The following is a 15,679-nucleotide window of genomic DNA, read 5'->3' as shown; positions in this document are numbered from 1 at the left end:
GTTTTTTTACATCAGAATCAAAGAATTCCTTTTTCCCCTCTGTCAAATGCTTTGAAAAACTCTTTGAAACCAGGATATCGGTGACTATACGGGACATTTCATTGTAGATTTGAATCCACAGTCAATGGCCTCATAACCTCACAATACTCATTTCTCATTCTCTATGATAATAAAACTCACGTTTGTTTCGGAACTTTTGATGGTTGTTTGTCTTAAAAAACAAAATCAAAGCAATTTTTCTTTAGATCGAACGGGTCAAATACACAGGAAATGATGTAAAAGCTAGACTGAAGCTCTTCAAACACTTGCGATTAAAAACCAAACATGACTGAACGTGCTGCTGCTGGTGGATCCTGCAGAGCACTCAACATGTTTCTGTGAGTAAAACTATTACATCTTGTTATCTGAAGGAACATTTCATTTCCTCTGTGTCTAACTGATGCCTCAACACACAAGGAAAAGGGAAAAAAACAACAGCTGTGATTGACGGGAGTGAACAAAACAACAAAAACATTCAATTCTGCAGCAAATTATTTTCACTGAAACAACATGAAAGGCACATTGAAGGACGGAATGACCTTTGCTGCCATTGCCTAAATAACCAATTATATCTGCTTTTGTCAGAGGTAACAAGTAATCAAGTACATTTGTCATGTGTCTTTACTTTATCAGACAACTTTTTTCAAACGTTCATTCTTACATTTCAGCACAAACATATGTAAATTCTTCTTCTTTTTCTTCTGCTTCTTCTTCTTCTTCTTCTTCTTCTTCTTCTTCTTCTTCTTCTTCTGCTTCTTTCTTTTTTGTTTTCACCTCTATGAGGATGATTCAGTGGAAAGATTAGGCAGCTGATGATGACTGTTCAGTGATCCACACAGTGAGGGTGAACGCTGCATTTTTGCATTTTGTTTACTCGGCAATGACAATGTGTGTTCATACGGAAACAGCAGAAACACTGAAAACAATGTACAGTAGTTTTCATGTTGGGCCATAAGTGGGTGCAGTTGGTTCTCCATGCACAGAGAACCATAAGCTCCAAACATTAACCTCGACCTTCATGTGAGCGATCAGTCGCAGTTATTTACGGTTTAAGTTCACTTCAGCAAAGACAACTTTATTTATCCCACAAAAGGCAATTCATTTGCACTCAGTCAATAAAATAAATAGTCAATAATGGAATCATCAATGTGTCAAGGGAACAGTTAAGCATGGAACATACGGGGATGTCAGAACAGCAAGACACTGTAAAAAACAGATAAGTTGAAAGATCAAGCACATAAGATAAAAACAAGGCAGTATAAAAATAGTAAAATCAGAAATGAGACAATAAATAAATCATGTCTTTGAAATAAAGTAATTTAGAGGTAATTTAAAATCGGCGTGGTCGGTGTTTTGGGGTGTTTCAACATGGCCAATGAATTCTTCAGTTGTTCTATACTAGCACAACTAACTCTGTGTGTGTGTGTGTGTGTGTGTGTGTGTGTGTGTGTGTGTGTGTGTGTGTGTGTGTGTGTGTGTGGTTTTTTTTTCAACATGTGATCATGAAGGTGACATCAATGTAAAACCTATGTCATCTTTCTTATCGAATCCAACATGGCCTCTTTGGTTGTGGCTCAACATCATAAGATCTTCATTGTGTAGAACAAGAAATGGTAGGTATTGTAAGATAAAAAATAAAAAATAAAAAAATTAGCCTGAATCCAGTGTCTCCAGCACGTCTTTCCCACGCGGGGTTGGATTACAGCGAAGGTTTACTTTGTGACCCATTAGTTCCCACCAGAGAGGCTCTTGAGTGAACCAGAAGAAGGCGCTGGGGCACTCAAGTGGCACTTTGGTGTTACTTTAGCAGGGCTGCGGTTTGATATCAGCTCACTCAATTTGCTGGGAGTAAATCAAATCTCCCAAAAGAATCTGAGCCCTGTGATAAACCTCTGTTTAACCCTTGCCCCTCGGAGGAGGCGGATTTATTCAACTTTAACCCGACAGACGACCCGAATGCCTCATTAAATGTGTTTACACTCGTCACTAAAAGTGTACTAACTTGTTTTTTTGGGGGGGGATTTAATAACGTTTATGTAACAGAAATCAGAAATATCATTTGTCATCAAAACCAGTGATATTCCCACTGTGATCTGAGAGTGCCTACCACTACAAATCAGATCAAATCAAAATTTATTTATAGAGCACTTTTCATCCAAAGGCTGTAGCACAAAGTGCTCATAAAATGAATTGATAAATTATATAAAACAAATTAAGCTAATATACTGACTACATTAGAAAAAAGAAGAAGAAAGAGTAAGTAAAATAATCAACGAATTAAAAATAAACAGGAGCTTTTTAAATGAATTGATAAATGAATTAATACAATACATGAATGAATCCAAAGGCTGCCGCACAATGTGCTTATAAAATGAATTGATACATGAAATAAAACAAATTAAGCTAAAACAAATTTTAAATGAAAAAAAGTGGGTTTTGAGCCTGCTTTTAAAAACGCCAACAGCCGAGGGCTCATATCGTAAAAGCAGGTTAGAAAGATAAGGAGTCCCAAAGCCATTAAGACGTTTAAAAACTAATAATAAAATCTTAAACTCAAACCTGAAACGCACTGGAAGCCAATGCAGAAAGCAAATTTGAAACATTCTAAAATTGTATGCAACTAAATGGTAAAATCCCAACATCTCGAAGAGAATTGATTTGCTTTTTTATAAAGTCTTCTTTTTTTAATTGACTATATTACACTGGTGAATAAATTAAAAGGGTTACAAAGATAAACTTGACTCACGTTTAATTAATTTTTCATTCAAGTCAACTTTGGTCCATGCAAAATGTCCAATTTTGTTTTGTTTTCTTTGTTTTCTGGATGATAGAAATATTCCTGCACTCACACATCATTATGGGATTATTTTTCCCTCCTCGGCTTCACGTTGCCGCCGTCCTGTTTGACATTTCTGCTTGGAGTAGTTGTGCGGGCTGACCAGCTTCACCGCAGAGCGAGATTCAGAGCGGCTTTCCCATAAATATTGCATCAAATGAAGCCGGTGTCACAACCTGAGATCATCAGACAGCCCATGTGTCACCCAGTGAGGAGCCAGACGTTATTAACAAGGTTGCTCAACGTTAGCACACAAACACTGAGAATCCTCAAATATTAATATTAAGTCTTCGCTTTGGTTAAAAACAAAACTTCCATCTGACTGCGTTTGTTTGTGTTTGTTCGGGTTCTTGTGCTGCTGCTGCTGTAATGAGCCCATCTGTTTCTTATTTAATAAGAACAAGCAGGTTTTTGTCCTGGAAATGAATTATGATTAGATCCCAAGATCCCCAGTGTGTGTGTGTGTGTGTGTATGCCTGCGTGCGTGCATGCGTGCGTGCATGTGCGTGTGTGTGTATTTTCCCTGTACTGGATACACCCCGCCCTGGCTCATTGTCAGCAAGGATTAGACTCGTCACCCCATGACCCTGAATTAAATAAAGCAGTGTAGAAGACAGAGGTGGATCTTCTTACCATCCATAGTCACTCTAATGGAAGTAATTCGATTTGCACATCATCATTTATATCGGTTGTTCCCTGTCAGGGCAGATTTGATCATGCTGTTGGGCACAAAGAGTCATCAAAATTGGGCCACATGGTGGCGCAGTGTTGAGTGCCCGAGCGTGTGGAGTTTGCCTGTTCTTCCCGCTTGTGTGTGGGTTTTCTTCCCACGGTCCCAAAAAAAAACATGCACCATGTGTCCCTGAGCAAGACCCTCTACCCCCACCAGTGCCCAACTGTGGCTGTCCAACAATGGGTCAATTCAGTAAAAGACATTTTCACGATAAAATTTGATAAAATTAGAGGAAAAATACAAATTGAACCTGAAGGCTGTTATGATGGAGTACCTCTACCACTGGAATGTATGGGGCTGTAGAGAAGTATTCTCACTGTGCAGGTGTCCATGTCCATTATTTAGGAGGTTTAACTCGTCTTCAGTCACCGGGGAGAGCCGAGCCAGCAGACCTTCATCCACTGATCCAGTAACTCTCACAAACACCCAGGAGGAGCTGCACCAGATAAAACACCTCAATAACACTGGGCAACATGTTTATAACACAGGCTTTCTTTTGCTATCTTCATGTTTTAAAGCCCCGGACTGAGATCACATGATAATCTCTTTGTTTCCGGACTTCAGAGGAGTTACGCAGCCTGAATCCGACCATCCATCTGTTTTACTGCTTCATTCAGGGGCCACTTTTACCCTACAGGCAGGGTAAATCCTATTTCCACACAGAAACCACAAGCTGCACACAGAAAGGAATCAAAACCCACGACTTTCTCACTCGTGCTAAAACAAAACATATTGAAAGAGGCTGATTAGAGTCCAAGCATGAGCCGGCTCAACACAAACAAACAGTGTAGCGTACACTTTTTAGCTTCTGTTTCTATGAGACCAAAAAAAAAAAAAAAGAAGCAGGATGCAAGCGGGCTGATTGGAGGGTTTGATTAAATTGTTGTTCCTCCAACTCCTTTATAAATATGATAAACCCTCAACGTTTGATTTTCTTTTTGTTACTGTTGGGGATGTCTTGGTTTCTCGTGTTTAAATTAAAACCTTCATACATTCATACATAAGCCCCGTGTAACAAAACGAACCCAAAGGCAAAGATACAGACTGTTGTAAGCTGTAAGTGGTTCAGTATAGAGGCCTTTCTGTATCGAGTTTCCATGTTCTCCCTGTTTTTTGTCAAATCAGCTGACAAACATAGGTTCCTACATCTCCCACATTATTATATTGGGGTTTATGTATGGTTTGCGGTGTATTTGCGAATTTATGTCAATCTAAATATGTTTACCAACTTGTTTTTAACACAATGTTGCCCAAAAAAAGCTTTGTGATTGTTCTGATACTGAGAGCAACTTTGTGACATTTTGCACACTACAAGGCTGCAGACGTCCAATGACCTGAGAAACAAAAAGTGTTTACCAAATTTGTAAAGAGAAATGTTATTTAAATAAATTAAACTGTTTGCCAAAAAAAGTGCACTAAATCTGTACATTTTCAGAATGCACTTTTTTTTAATGTATTCATTCATTTACTGTAGTTTATATTTATGTGTATTATGTTGTATTTTCTGTATAATGTGTTACATAAAAGTTTTAATATCTGTAGGTATTTTTATGAAAGCAATTGTCACATTTTAATGGTTAATGCTAATGTTATAAATTTTTACTGTATGTTATATTTGTAAATATGTATTATTATGTTGCGTGTCTGCCCAGGGACTGCAGATGGAAACTAGCTACAGCTAAAATCTGATACGGAGCATCTTTTCTTCAACATTAATGTTTTCCTACAAGGTCCCTGAAAAATATACTAAATAATCAATAGATTTTACTGTTCTCGGCCAAACAAGTCTGTATGTGACCTCTGAAATTAAAATGGACACCATTGTCTCCGAGAGTGTTTCTTAGGCAACATTTGCAGGGAAAACAGTAGCTTGTATTGTTTCTATGAGAACAAAACCTTTTTAATGATTGATATTATTTATGCTCTGAGGCCTTCACCTTTAAAACCCTTTCTGTGTGAGCCAGGGCTGAGAAATCGATCTCATAGCTGAGCCATCGGGGCTGACGACTGGCTTTGACAGACTATTTATTTACATTATTATTCCACTTTGAGAGACACAAATTGCATTATTGCCCGAAATGGCACGCGGACCCCCCCCCCCCCCCCCCTCCCCCAGGTGGAAGCTGCGGATTTCACCCTGGGGTAATCAAAGAGCAGTTGTTATTCTATAATGTGATAGAGGTTGAAAAAGAAGTACTTTTATTTACTTCACGTGTGGTGAAGTACTAAAACACATACTTTCAAGAATAACAGGTTACAGTATAACCTGTACCTATAATAATATGCTCACAGAAATGTGTTGGCTTATTGTTGTTGTGTGTGTGTTTTTTTATATAATATATGGAGATTGTAATGAACCACTGTGGTCTGACTGACACACACTAATCCCACGTGCTTGTTTTATATGAGAATTATATAGGAAATGTGGAAGAAATTATAGTAAAACATTTACATATGTTCAGTTTAATGTTCGAATGAACTATCTATACAGTAGTAAGATTAATACCTATACATTATTTGCTAACTAATCTGAAAATCAAACAAAGAAAGAAAGATCATGAAAAGTCTATCATACAGAATTTTCTAACTCTAAAAGAAATAATTTAATGAATAACTTATCACTTCATGTAAAAACTACAATCTCATTTTAATATTGAGAATGGCTCAGAATCTAAGAGTCAACAGATCAGACCAAAGCATGCTTTAAGATTAATTTATGGACATTTAAAATCAATTTTTGAACATAGCAAGAATGCCAGAACCGGAGTAGGGTAACATTATGTATTAAAACCAGTGGAAAACCTTGCGGCTGACGGAGCGTGTACCACTCAGTCATGCTTCTTCGTCTATACTCGACCCCAACACGTTCCCATGAAGAGGGCGACACTTGAATCAAGGGTGCAAAATCTTGGATTGCCCCTTTCAATCACAACAGCGACCGGGTCCTGATAGCTCCTGGATTGATGCCACTGAAACATAATTCAAACAGGAAATGTAGTACTTGACTAATCATGTCTTTGAATATACTTTAAAATGTCTTTATGAGTCTATGTGCCAGTTAAGTTAGTTATGTTGACGTGTATTAACTTTACCAAAGAGACAAATGTAATCAAAGACAAATACATAACAATAGTCGAATAATGCAATCAAATAATTTTATATAATAATGGAGAATAAGCAATTCTGTTAAACTTTTTTTTTTTTTACAAGGAGAAAGAATAAACTAAACTGACAAAGACAAGATAACAAAATCTAAATAGAGAGACATAAATGAATGCGATTATTATTATTTATTCAACGATCTGAATTAAATATATAGCACCGAGATTTCTTTCTGCGGGGTTTGCATATTCATTGATAATTGTTCCATATTTGAACCTTTTGTCAGCCATAATCAAAATTTTAATTGAATCAAACCATCAGTGATTGCGGTGAGATACCTGTTGTACCTGACTCGACCTGCAGGGGGCAGCCTACAACCTCCAAACACCGGTAGACACGTGACACGAAACAGGAAGTAAATAAACGCTCTTCCCGCGCTGTCCATTCGGGTCGAGGAGAAAATCAGAAACAATGGATCAACTTTATCTGGATAACATTGACGAATATGTTAACGACCACAACAAAATAGTAAGTGCGGTTTTTATCTGTCTCGGGTCATCTTGTTGTGAGGTTTCTCGAGTCGAGCAGGCAGCAGTTTGAAACGTGTCCCGGCATGATTAACACTTGAACTCCGTTTACGAAACACCCAATTTAAGATGATATCGCTCCTACGATGTTTTATGCGTGTGGAATCGTACAATTGACATTTATCACGATAGATTTGGTGGTTTTCGTTCATTCGGCTTGAGGATAACGTAGAAGAAAGGAGTTAGATTGCGTTTAATGTCATAAAATTGTTGCAGGTTACCGTCGTTAGAAATCACTGACACCTGATTCAGCCACATGTCGTGTGTGTAATTGTCAGTATGTTAAGATTTCGAACATGCACAGTTCAACGTATCCGTTTAAATTAACAATGGTTCCTAACATGTTTATAATCAAGTATTATGTTCCACCAGGTGACCTATAAATGGCTCAGTCTAACTCTTGGAGTCCATGTCAACACAGCAAAACAGTGAGTGCTCTTCTTTTGGATTTTTATATCTTCGTACCACAGTCTAAAAATTCAGATTTTGTAAATCTCCGAGGCTAAGTTAGATAAGCCAGATTCAAATATGTTAGAGATGGAGCTGCAAGGCAGGAGAAGAAGACGATTTCAGGAGGGTGGCAGTTTAATAGTAGAGAAGGCAGGGAGTCAGGTGTGACAGAGGCAGATCATATTAATATGATCTACCTCTATTCAGCTAGGCTGGATCACTCAGATAAAATGTGTCTTGTCAGGATGCTGTACCACTACCTGGATCACAAGAGGAAGGAGAGCTCAGCTCAGCTGAATGCCACTTATCTTGTGTCGGGAAAGTTTGTGGACAACGGTGAAACGGTAAATCGGATCACAATTTCGGATTTCACTGAATCTTTCTCCATGCCCAGAGCTGCAGATTTCATTCTGACATTGTTTGCTTTGCAGAGTCATCGAGTATCGGTGGTCAGAGAGGATCAACTGGAAGGTGTGTAAATATTATATCATATAAAAGTAGTTGTGCTATATTTGACAGCTCACCTCTGTACCACTTTATTCTATTGCAAGCTTTAGTTTGGGACTTTAAGATTTAGGCGGTGGAGAAGGCAGCAGAGTGTCATCTCACTATATTTCTTTTTGCAGATTGTAAATCCAAGATGAGCCCGATAGTCAGCGTCCACGTCTACAGTGTCCAGAAAGCTTTCCTGAAAGACAGCGGCCCCCTCTATAGTGTTGACTACGATGCTGTGAAAGACAACCTTCAAAACTGCAGCAAGTATGTTGATCAAGAGGCCATACAGCTTCTTCTTTTCTTTTTTTTTTTTTTAACAACAGAAATCGTATACAAGTAAATGTTGATTGTATCCCCTTTCTTCTCTCTGTTTGCAGATACAGCGCGATCCGCTGCGCCAGCGCGGTGCCCATGTCTTCTCTGGAGCTGCAGCTGGTCAGAGAGAAGCAGCAGGTTGCTGTTCCCGAGACTAAAAAGTCCGGCATGAACGGAGACGCAGGCGTCGCTTCAAAACCAGCCGCCAAACCACAAAAAGGCATCATGGGAATGTTCTCAAATAAACCCAAGGAAAGCGTCAAAGAGGCCAAGTCTGAACCAAAAGAAGAGGCACCGGTAGGGACTGATCTCTCAGGCCGCATTTTCTAGTGAAAACAGTGTCCGTTCACAAGACGACAGCGCTTGGAGGCACTGAAAATGTTTTCGAAAACACTCAGTCTCTGTGGAAACAAGGGGAAATGCATGTAAACACGCTGCAGTGTAAATGCGAAACAAATATGCAACAATGCTGTGTTTTCACATGAATCGAGAAAGCGGCATTTCGGTGCCTGTAATTTATCTCCATTAATCAAGAGTGTGTGACGGTGTTGTGTGTTGCAGGTCCGGCCTTCCCAAAGCAAACCAGCTGCAAAAACCAATCCGATGATGAACTTCTTTGGAACTCAAACAGCAAGTGAGTGATTCTAATGTTTATTTCCACAAAATGTCTTTCAAACAAGAACACTTTGCGGTTTGTTTTTTTTGTCCTCGTGTGATTTTTTTCTTTTTTTTTTCCATCATCACTTCCATAGAAAAAGTCGACAAAACTGTGAAGCAGGAGAATGAGAAACCAGCAGCAGCAGCAGCTCCATCATCCACTCGGGCGGAGCCGCCGCAGAAGAGCTCCAAACCTGAAGAACAGGAGGAAGCTGCCGCTGCATCAGAGCAACAAAAAGACACCAAGAAAGACTCCAGGAGGTGCGATTCTATCAATGAAGGAAATCTGTGCCAAATCATTTCAACTAGGCACAAAAAATAAGGACTGATCAATACAGTGAAAATATCCAGCACAAGTTTTGTTACTTGATGTGCGTATTTGGAAACGTTTGTCTTTTGTCGTCTTTAGAATGTCTTTTTTGTGTTTGTTTTTTTTAAGCAAAACCAAGCGAATCGTGGATTCTGGCAGTGATGATGAGAAAATGGAGAAGAAAAAGAGGCGAAGGATTAAGAAACCCGAACCCGACAGCAGTGATGAAGATGGTTAGCATCTCTTTATTTTACTACTCTTTATTAAATTGATAAACGTTAAGAAAATAAGTATGACTGTTCATTTTAGGTGTTTACCATGTTGTTGAATAAATAAGTAATTTGGAATAAGATCAAAGCTGCAGATTTATCTTTATTTACTTAATAAATTATATTGATAACCCTTTTTTCAGTTGCTTTGACAAAAAAAATATAAAGACCCATGTAGAAAATGTTGTTTTTTTTCCCCTCTATTCAGTCATTCCAGACTCTCCACAGCCGATAGAATCAAAAGAAAAGACACCGAGTCCTAAAAAGCAGCTTTTGCCTGTTATGCACTCGCATGTAAGTGACGGAAATATGAAATACATTTAATATGCGTTTTCTATTATCAGAGCATCACTAAAAACGTGTTCTTCTTCCTGCAGGTGAACCCCGAGATGAAGATCCGGAAGAGGAGGCGCGTCCTGAAGTCACAGACCTTTGTTGACGATGAAGGATGCATTGGTATGAAGAGATAAAAACCGTTTCAGTGTGTTTTTTTTAACTTTGAAAACATAGATAGCAGAGGCAGACATTCGTTCAAAGATTGTGCGACTGAATTTTTCCAAGCTCATGCTGAGCCCATCAGACGTCAAGCAATTCCCTCCAAAAAATTCTTAATTCTATGAATTCAATTTCACTTTTTCTCAAAAACGGTAGGAAGATGAATCGGTTCAAAAGAAAGGGTTCCAAGAGAATTACACAGAATCTGTCTTCATTGACGCAATGGACAAAAATTCGAGCTGAATGCATCTATTAGGGTGAAAAACTGGGACATCAGAGCTTGAAACTGCAAGCTGAAGCAGACACACAAAGAATAATTTACCCATTCACCCCCTTTCTGTTCTCAATTGTATTGGTCACTTTAATTTATCTTCACATGCTATTTATAGTACATGAGTGTGTGATTGTAGAGTTTTGGGACAGACTTTCCACCTCTCCAGGGTGTAACCTGCTTCTCAAACTCCCTGCAACTCTTTATGCTTCATTAATCTTCTAAAACTCCTTGATCCAGAGTGGCTTTAGTGGATCTGATTTCCAAATATGTGACTGTGTGTTGTCTTCCTGAAGATTGAATCAAGTTTTTATTTAGATATGTGATTGAAGCACAGTAAAATTTAAAGGAACTTTTTTTTTTAATATTAGTTATTTTAAAACATTTGTTTTCAACATTTTTATATTAATGTATGTTTAACATTTGTCTAAAACACTCCCAAAGGATGTCAAACATGAGGCCTGTGAGCCGAAATCAGTCCGCAACAGGCTGCATTACAGCCTGTTAAACCACAAAGAAAATTGTAAACATTTCAAAGAAAATTTTTTAACGCATTTTTTTAAGAGGAGCTGACATAAAACCACACTGAGACCCCAGATGAGATATTGGGGATGCTATAATGAAAGATGGCAAACTAGAATTAGCCTCACAGTCATGCTGTTGGGATGAGTTTGTAAAAACATGCATAATGCAACAGTTACAGAGGTTTTCCTGACATTTCACTGTAGTTTGCACCAGATTGTCATAATATTTGGTATCAATTATCTATAAATATAGACATCTTTGACACTTATGCTCTGCTCCACAACAAAGAAAAACGTTCAAGTTTAAATTTAAAAGTGACTATGGCACTATCTTGCCATTTGGGCCCATGAAAGATAACATTTGGCTGTATGTGGCCCGTGAACTAAAATATGTTTCACACCCCTATACTAAAGACTTTGCATATTTTGAATTCATGTTTAATTCCCGTTCACGTCTTTCTACAGTAACCGAAAAAGGCTACGTAAGTGAATCCTACTCCGAGTCGGAAGACGATTTCAAAGCCGCCAAGTCGGCTCCGAAAGACCCCGTCAAAGCAAAACTCCCGTCGACGAGTAAACAAGATGAGAAGAAGAGTCAGAAGAAAGCCTCGGCAAACAAATCGACCAAACAAGCTTCAATCATGGGATTTTTCCAGAAGAAATAAGCGTTTTTAGCCCTCGTCGGCACCGCTGCAGACCACCTGAGCAGACTTCAGAGACTATTTCTGGGACGCAGTGTGCAAAAGGACCTCGACATGTGAACGTTTCCTATTCACAACACTTAAGTTTTCACCATCCACAGCTATGAAACTATGTTAAACTTAATAAATGTTACAAACTTAAACCTGTCTTTCCAGTGCTTTTCTACATCTTTTCCCTATCATACGTGTAAGGCAAGGCACATTTATTTATATAGCACCGTTGAGACACAAGGCAATTCACAGTGCTTTACAAGGAAATAAAAGAAAAACATTAAAATGAAGTATAAAGGCATAAAAAGAATTAACCAAGGAGCTATCGAACAGATTTTTTTAATTTTTTTTTTTACTGAGACTTGTAAGCGCACTATTACAAAAATCCAGCCTGCTGAGAATAAATATCTCTCAGAAATCCTTTAATACTCCAGAGGATGGAACAAATTATTGGAACTTTAAAATAAAAAAATTGCAAAAACATAGTTTCTCTACTTCAAAATTTTTGTTTAGTTTTTCTGTCTACGTTCCTCAAATTGTGTTTAAAAACGACTCCACGAAAATAACGACTTCTTATATTGGCTGTGATCTTGTTTGAAGTGAAGCGCGCCCGGTGGAAGATGGAAGCCCTCGACAATGACTGATTTGGTTTCCTCACAGCCGGTAATTACATATAATTCATATAATTCACTCCCAAGATTAAGTGTTGCACAGGAAGAGAAATCTCCAAAATACTGAGTGGAACTGACATTTATGCAAGAACCTGAACTTCAAAGACGACCACAAAACACACCGCTGCATTTATCTACAGAATATAGCTACATTTTTTTTTTTTTCAGTTTTATCAACCGTATAGCCATAAAACACAAGCCCACAGTCCCAAAGCAGGAGAAAACAACGCAAGACGTATTCATGACTGATTATATAGCGTTGGTGTCATGGTAAAGTATCCATGGGATTAGCTGAGATGGAGGATTTCTGTTAAAGTTCCAGGGAGAAGGTCGTATTTGCATAGGACAACAAGCATTTTAATTTGATTTAATATTCAACCCATTGATTTCTGGTGTTGTTGTGAAATTCTATGGTTTTGAGTTTATATTCAGGGTAACACATATACCCAATCAAGTGTATCTACTGCTGTGCAAACCCGAGAAACGGAAAGATTTCCAGTCGCCATGCAATCTTATCCTCAGTCCGACCTACTTGAGCCTTAATTGATTGAGCGAAATGTGCTGTTAAAGTGACTTTGCAGGTCATGTTAATTTGTCATTTCACAGTCAATTAAGTGCAGCTGAAGTCCGGAGTAAAGTTGAGTGACAAACTTTATTGTAACCTGAATGTGCATTTGTGGCAACATGCATGAAGCACATTTTGCAAACTGTTCTGCAAACACACACACACACACACACACACACACGCACACACACACACGAACAATAGATGTGGTAGTTTATGAAGCCTTGCCTCACACAGCTCTGTGTGTGGTGGCATACATCGCTGATCTTTTTTTCCCCCCAACCTATATATAGGTATTAAATGAGAAAAGGCATGAACAGTGTGGCCTCTGTCAGACACTGTCCAGCTGTGCTCAGCAGCCAGCAGAGGACAGTCATTCGTCCATTTATCTTCTGTTACGGCTTCATGTGGTCACAGGAAGGGATGGGGCCCATTGTCAGGAATAATGTGAAAATATCCAGGGAACAGACAAAAAATGTTTTTAAATTGAAGCTGATTTCAATATAAAACGATGTATATGACAGGCATTGAGAAGAGAAAAGCCTATCATATCGTATTTGTCTTTTTAATATAAGTAGGTACATGTCCTGATTGTGAATAGTTCATGAGTGTTGTATTTGATGTAAAAATGTGCAGAGTCGGGGCGTTTTTGAGGCGTAGCGTTTTCCCCCCGTTTCCAAGGTGACAGGCTAGGAGCGTTTTCGAAAAGTTCCATTTTCTCCCGATTCCACAGAGACAGAGTGGGAACCGTTTTATAAAAGTTCCACTTTTAACCCGTTTCCACAAAGACGAAGCCGTTTTCAAGATGTACCATTTTCAGTGGCTTCAGGCACCATTGCCACGTAAACAGACCCCCCCAAAACAATAAAAAGGCTTTTTATTTTCACTTGAAAACGTTGTTGTGCAAACTCGGCCTAGATATATGATATGTAACAATTTGCACACAGCTTAAGTTAATAGAAGAAAAGGGAAATGTTAGTGGGAATATATCAATTGGATTTCGACCTCATGTCTTCCCTGTCTCATACAAACTTCTCAACCTCAACTTTGATTAAATGCCGATAAAAAAAGGTTTTTCGAAATCTATTTATTATATAACATCTTAAATGTGCAACATTACTCCCCAAAAGACTATAAAACCCACTTCTGCAATGTTTATTGAAGTACAGCTCCGTGACTGTTTCTCTTATCTTCAACTTCATGAAAACTTCCCTGCGGGCTTTTGTTAATGACGTGCTACTGCTTCTCTAGACTTCGTATTTCACACATTGAATGATGGGTTGCTGTATTCTTTTTTTTTTTTCCTCTTAAAATGCGCTGTGAAAATAAAATAAATGACATGGAGATAAAGATGGTTGTTTGCTCATTTGTAAGCACCCGTGAACACATTAATGCCTACAGCCTAATGCATTAACAATGAATATAAATCTGCACGCTACAAGACTGTAATAACCAAGACACAGCTGTCAACTAATAGGCTTAGCTGGATGCTGAGCCCTTTGGTACACAGTGGGGGGGGGGGGGGGAGTCTCCAATAAATATGTAGCTCAGTGTTATAATTCAGCACCTAGTTTAAAAAAAAAAAAAGACTTTCAAGGGAGAATAGAATGAGCATAGATCTGTTGCTTTGAACAGCAGACTTTTGGGACTTTTTCCAACAATAACTCACTTCCCTTGTGAGCTCACTCAGCTGCACCGCACCCTCTCTCTCGCCCTCACCATGAGCACACAGTAGAACTGGTATCTGGACGAGTGCAAACATGGGAAAGGATATCCCACAGCGTTCTCGGGGTGTGGCTTGGAAATGTGCTCAGCCTCTTGTGGCTCCGTGATGGCATCTGTTGAGTGAGCTCAGACACGATGCCTTTTTTTATTTAGGAGGAGGGCTCACAGCTGCGGCTCTCTCGGAAAACTGACGGTATAAAGACAGCTGAGTCACAGGCCGGAGTCATATCCTCTTTCAGGTTCAACAATGGCACCAGTGTTTCCAACGTTTTCCTCCGAGCACATTCGTAAAACATTTTTTAGAAAATTTGACTGACTGTAAGACATTGCAGTGAGTTTCATTCACTGAGGCTTACTGTAACATCTATAATTTTGTTGTACACCAACTATATCATGCCAATAAAGCATCTTTTATTCGATTGTATTCAGTCCTAATCTACAATTGTATTATGAATTATTCCAGTAATTTAGCATTATAGACTTTAAAAGTTCATTGCAATAAACCCTGTGAAAGTGCCGCCAGGTAAACGTATTTACAAAAGTTAAAATGCATAAAACTGCTATTATAGGCACATTTCCATCCATTGTTACCCTGAACTTAACCTTTCTTTTGTGGTGATGTGTAAATGTATTCGGGGCAATGTTAAAATTTCATGGAGAACCTACTTGTGAACTGCTTGATGTGTATTTGCCCTAAGCAGCTTATTTCCCCCTGCATGTTGATTTCAATGAAGGATCGTTTCATCCACTGATCTCTTAAATGTTGCACAATATATCAGCTTATACAATGCCTTGACTGTCTTGTACTTCTTCTAATACATGTACCATAAAACACAAAATGAATGCGAGTAGTTTTTGCCTTGGCGGTACTTTTAATATTAATGATAATGATAATGATATAATGATTCAGATTTTTATGTTGTTTTAATGTTTGATGGAAGAG

General features: G+C 38.5%; 1 protein-coding gene across 1 annotated transcript; it reads left to right on the top strand.

Annotated features, from left to right (window-relative positions):
- Positions 1–7,112: 7,112 nt before the first annotated feature.
- Positions 7,113–11,847, top strand: pold3 (polymerase (DNA-directed), delta 3, accessory subunit). Its single transcript, XM_080502917.1, has 12 exons — positions 7,113–7,238; positions 7,670–7,725; positions 7,992–8,091; positions 8,179–8,218; positions 8,374–8,506; positions 8,620–8,854; positions 9,119–9,191; positions 9,310–9,475; positions 9,654–9,757; positions 10,002–10,087; positions 10,171–10,249; positions 11,549–11,847. The coding sequence occupies exons 1-12, from the start codon at positions 7,182–7,184 to the stop codon at positions 11,746–11,748; spliced, it is 1,329 nt and encodes a 442-aa protein (XP_080359043.1). The 5' UTR covers positions 7,113–7,181; the 3' UTR covers positions 11,749–11,847.
- Positions 11,848–15,679: the final 3,832 nt, after the last annotated feature.

This window comes from Blennius ocellaris (assembly GCF_963422515.1).
Source record: "Blennius ocellaris genome assembly, chromosome: 10".
NCBI lineage: Eukaryota > Metazoa > Chordata > Actinopteri > Blenniiformes > Blenniidae > Blennius > Blennius ocellaris.
This window is presented reverse-complemented; position numbering and strand designations above follow the sequence as displayed.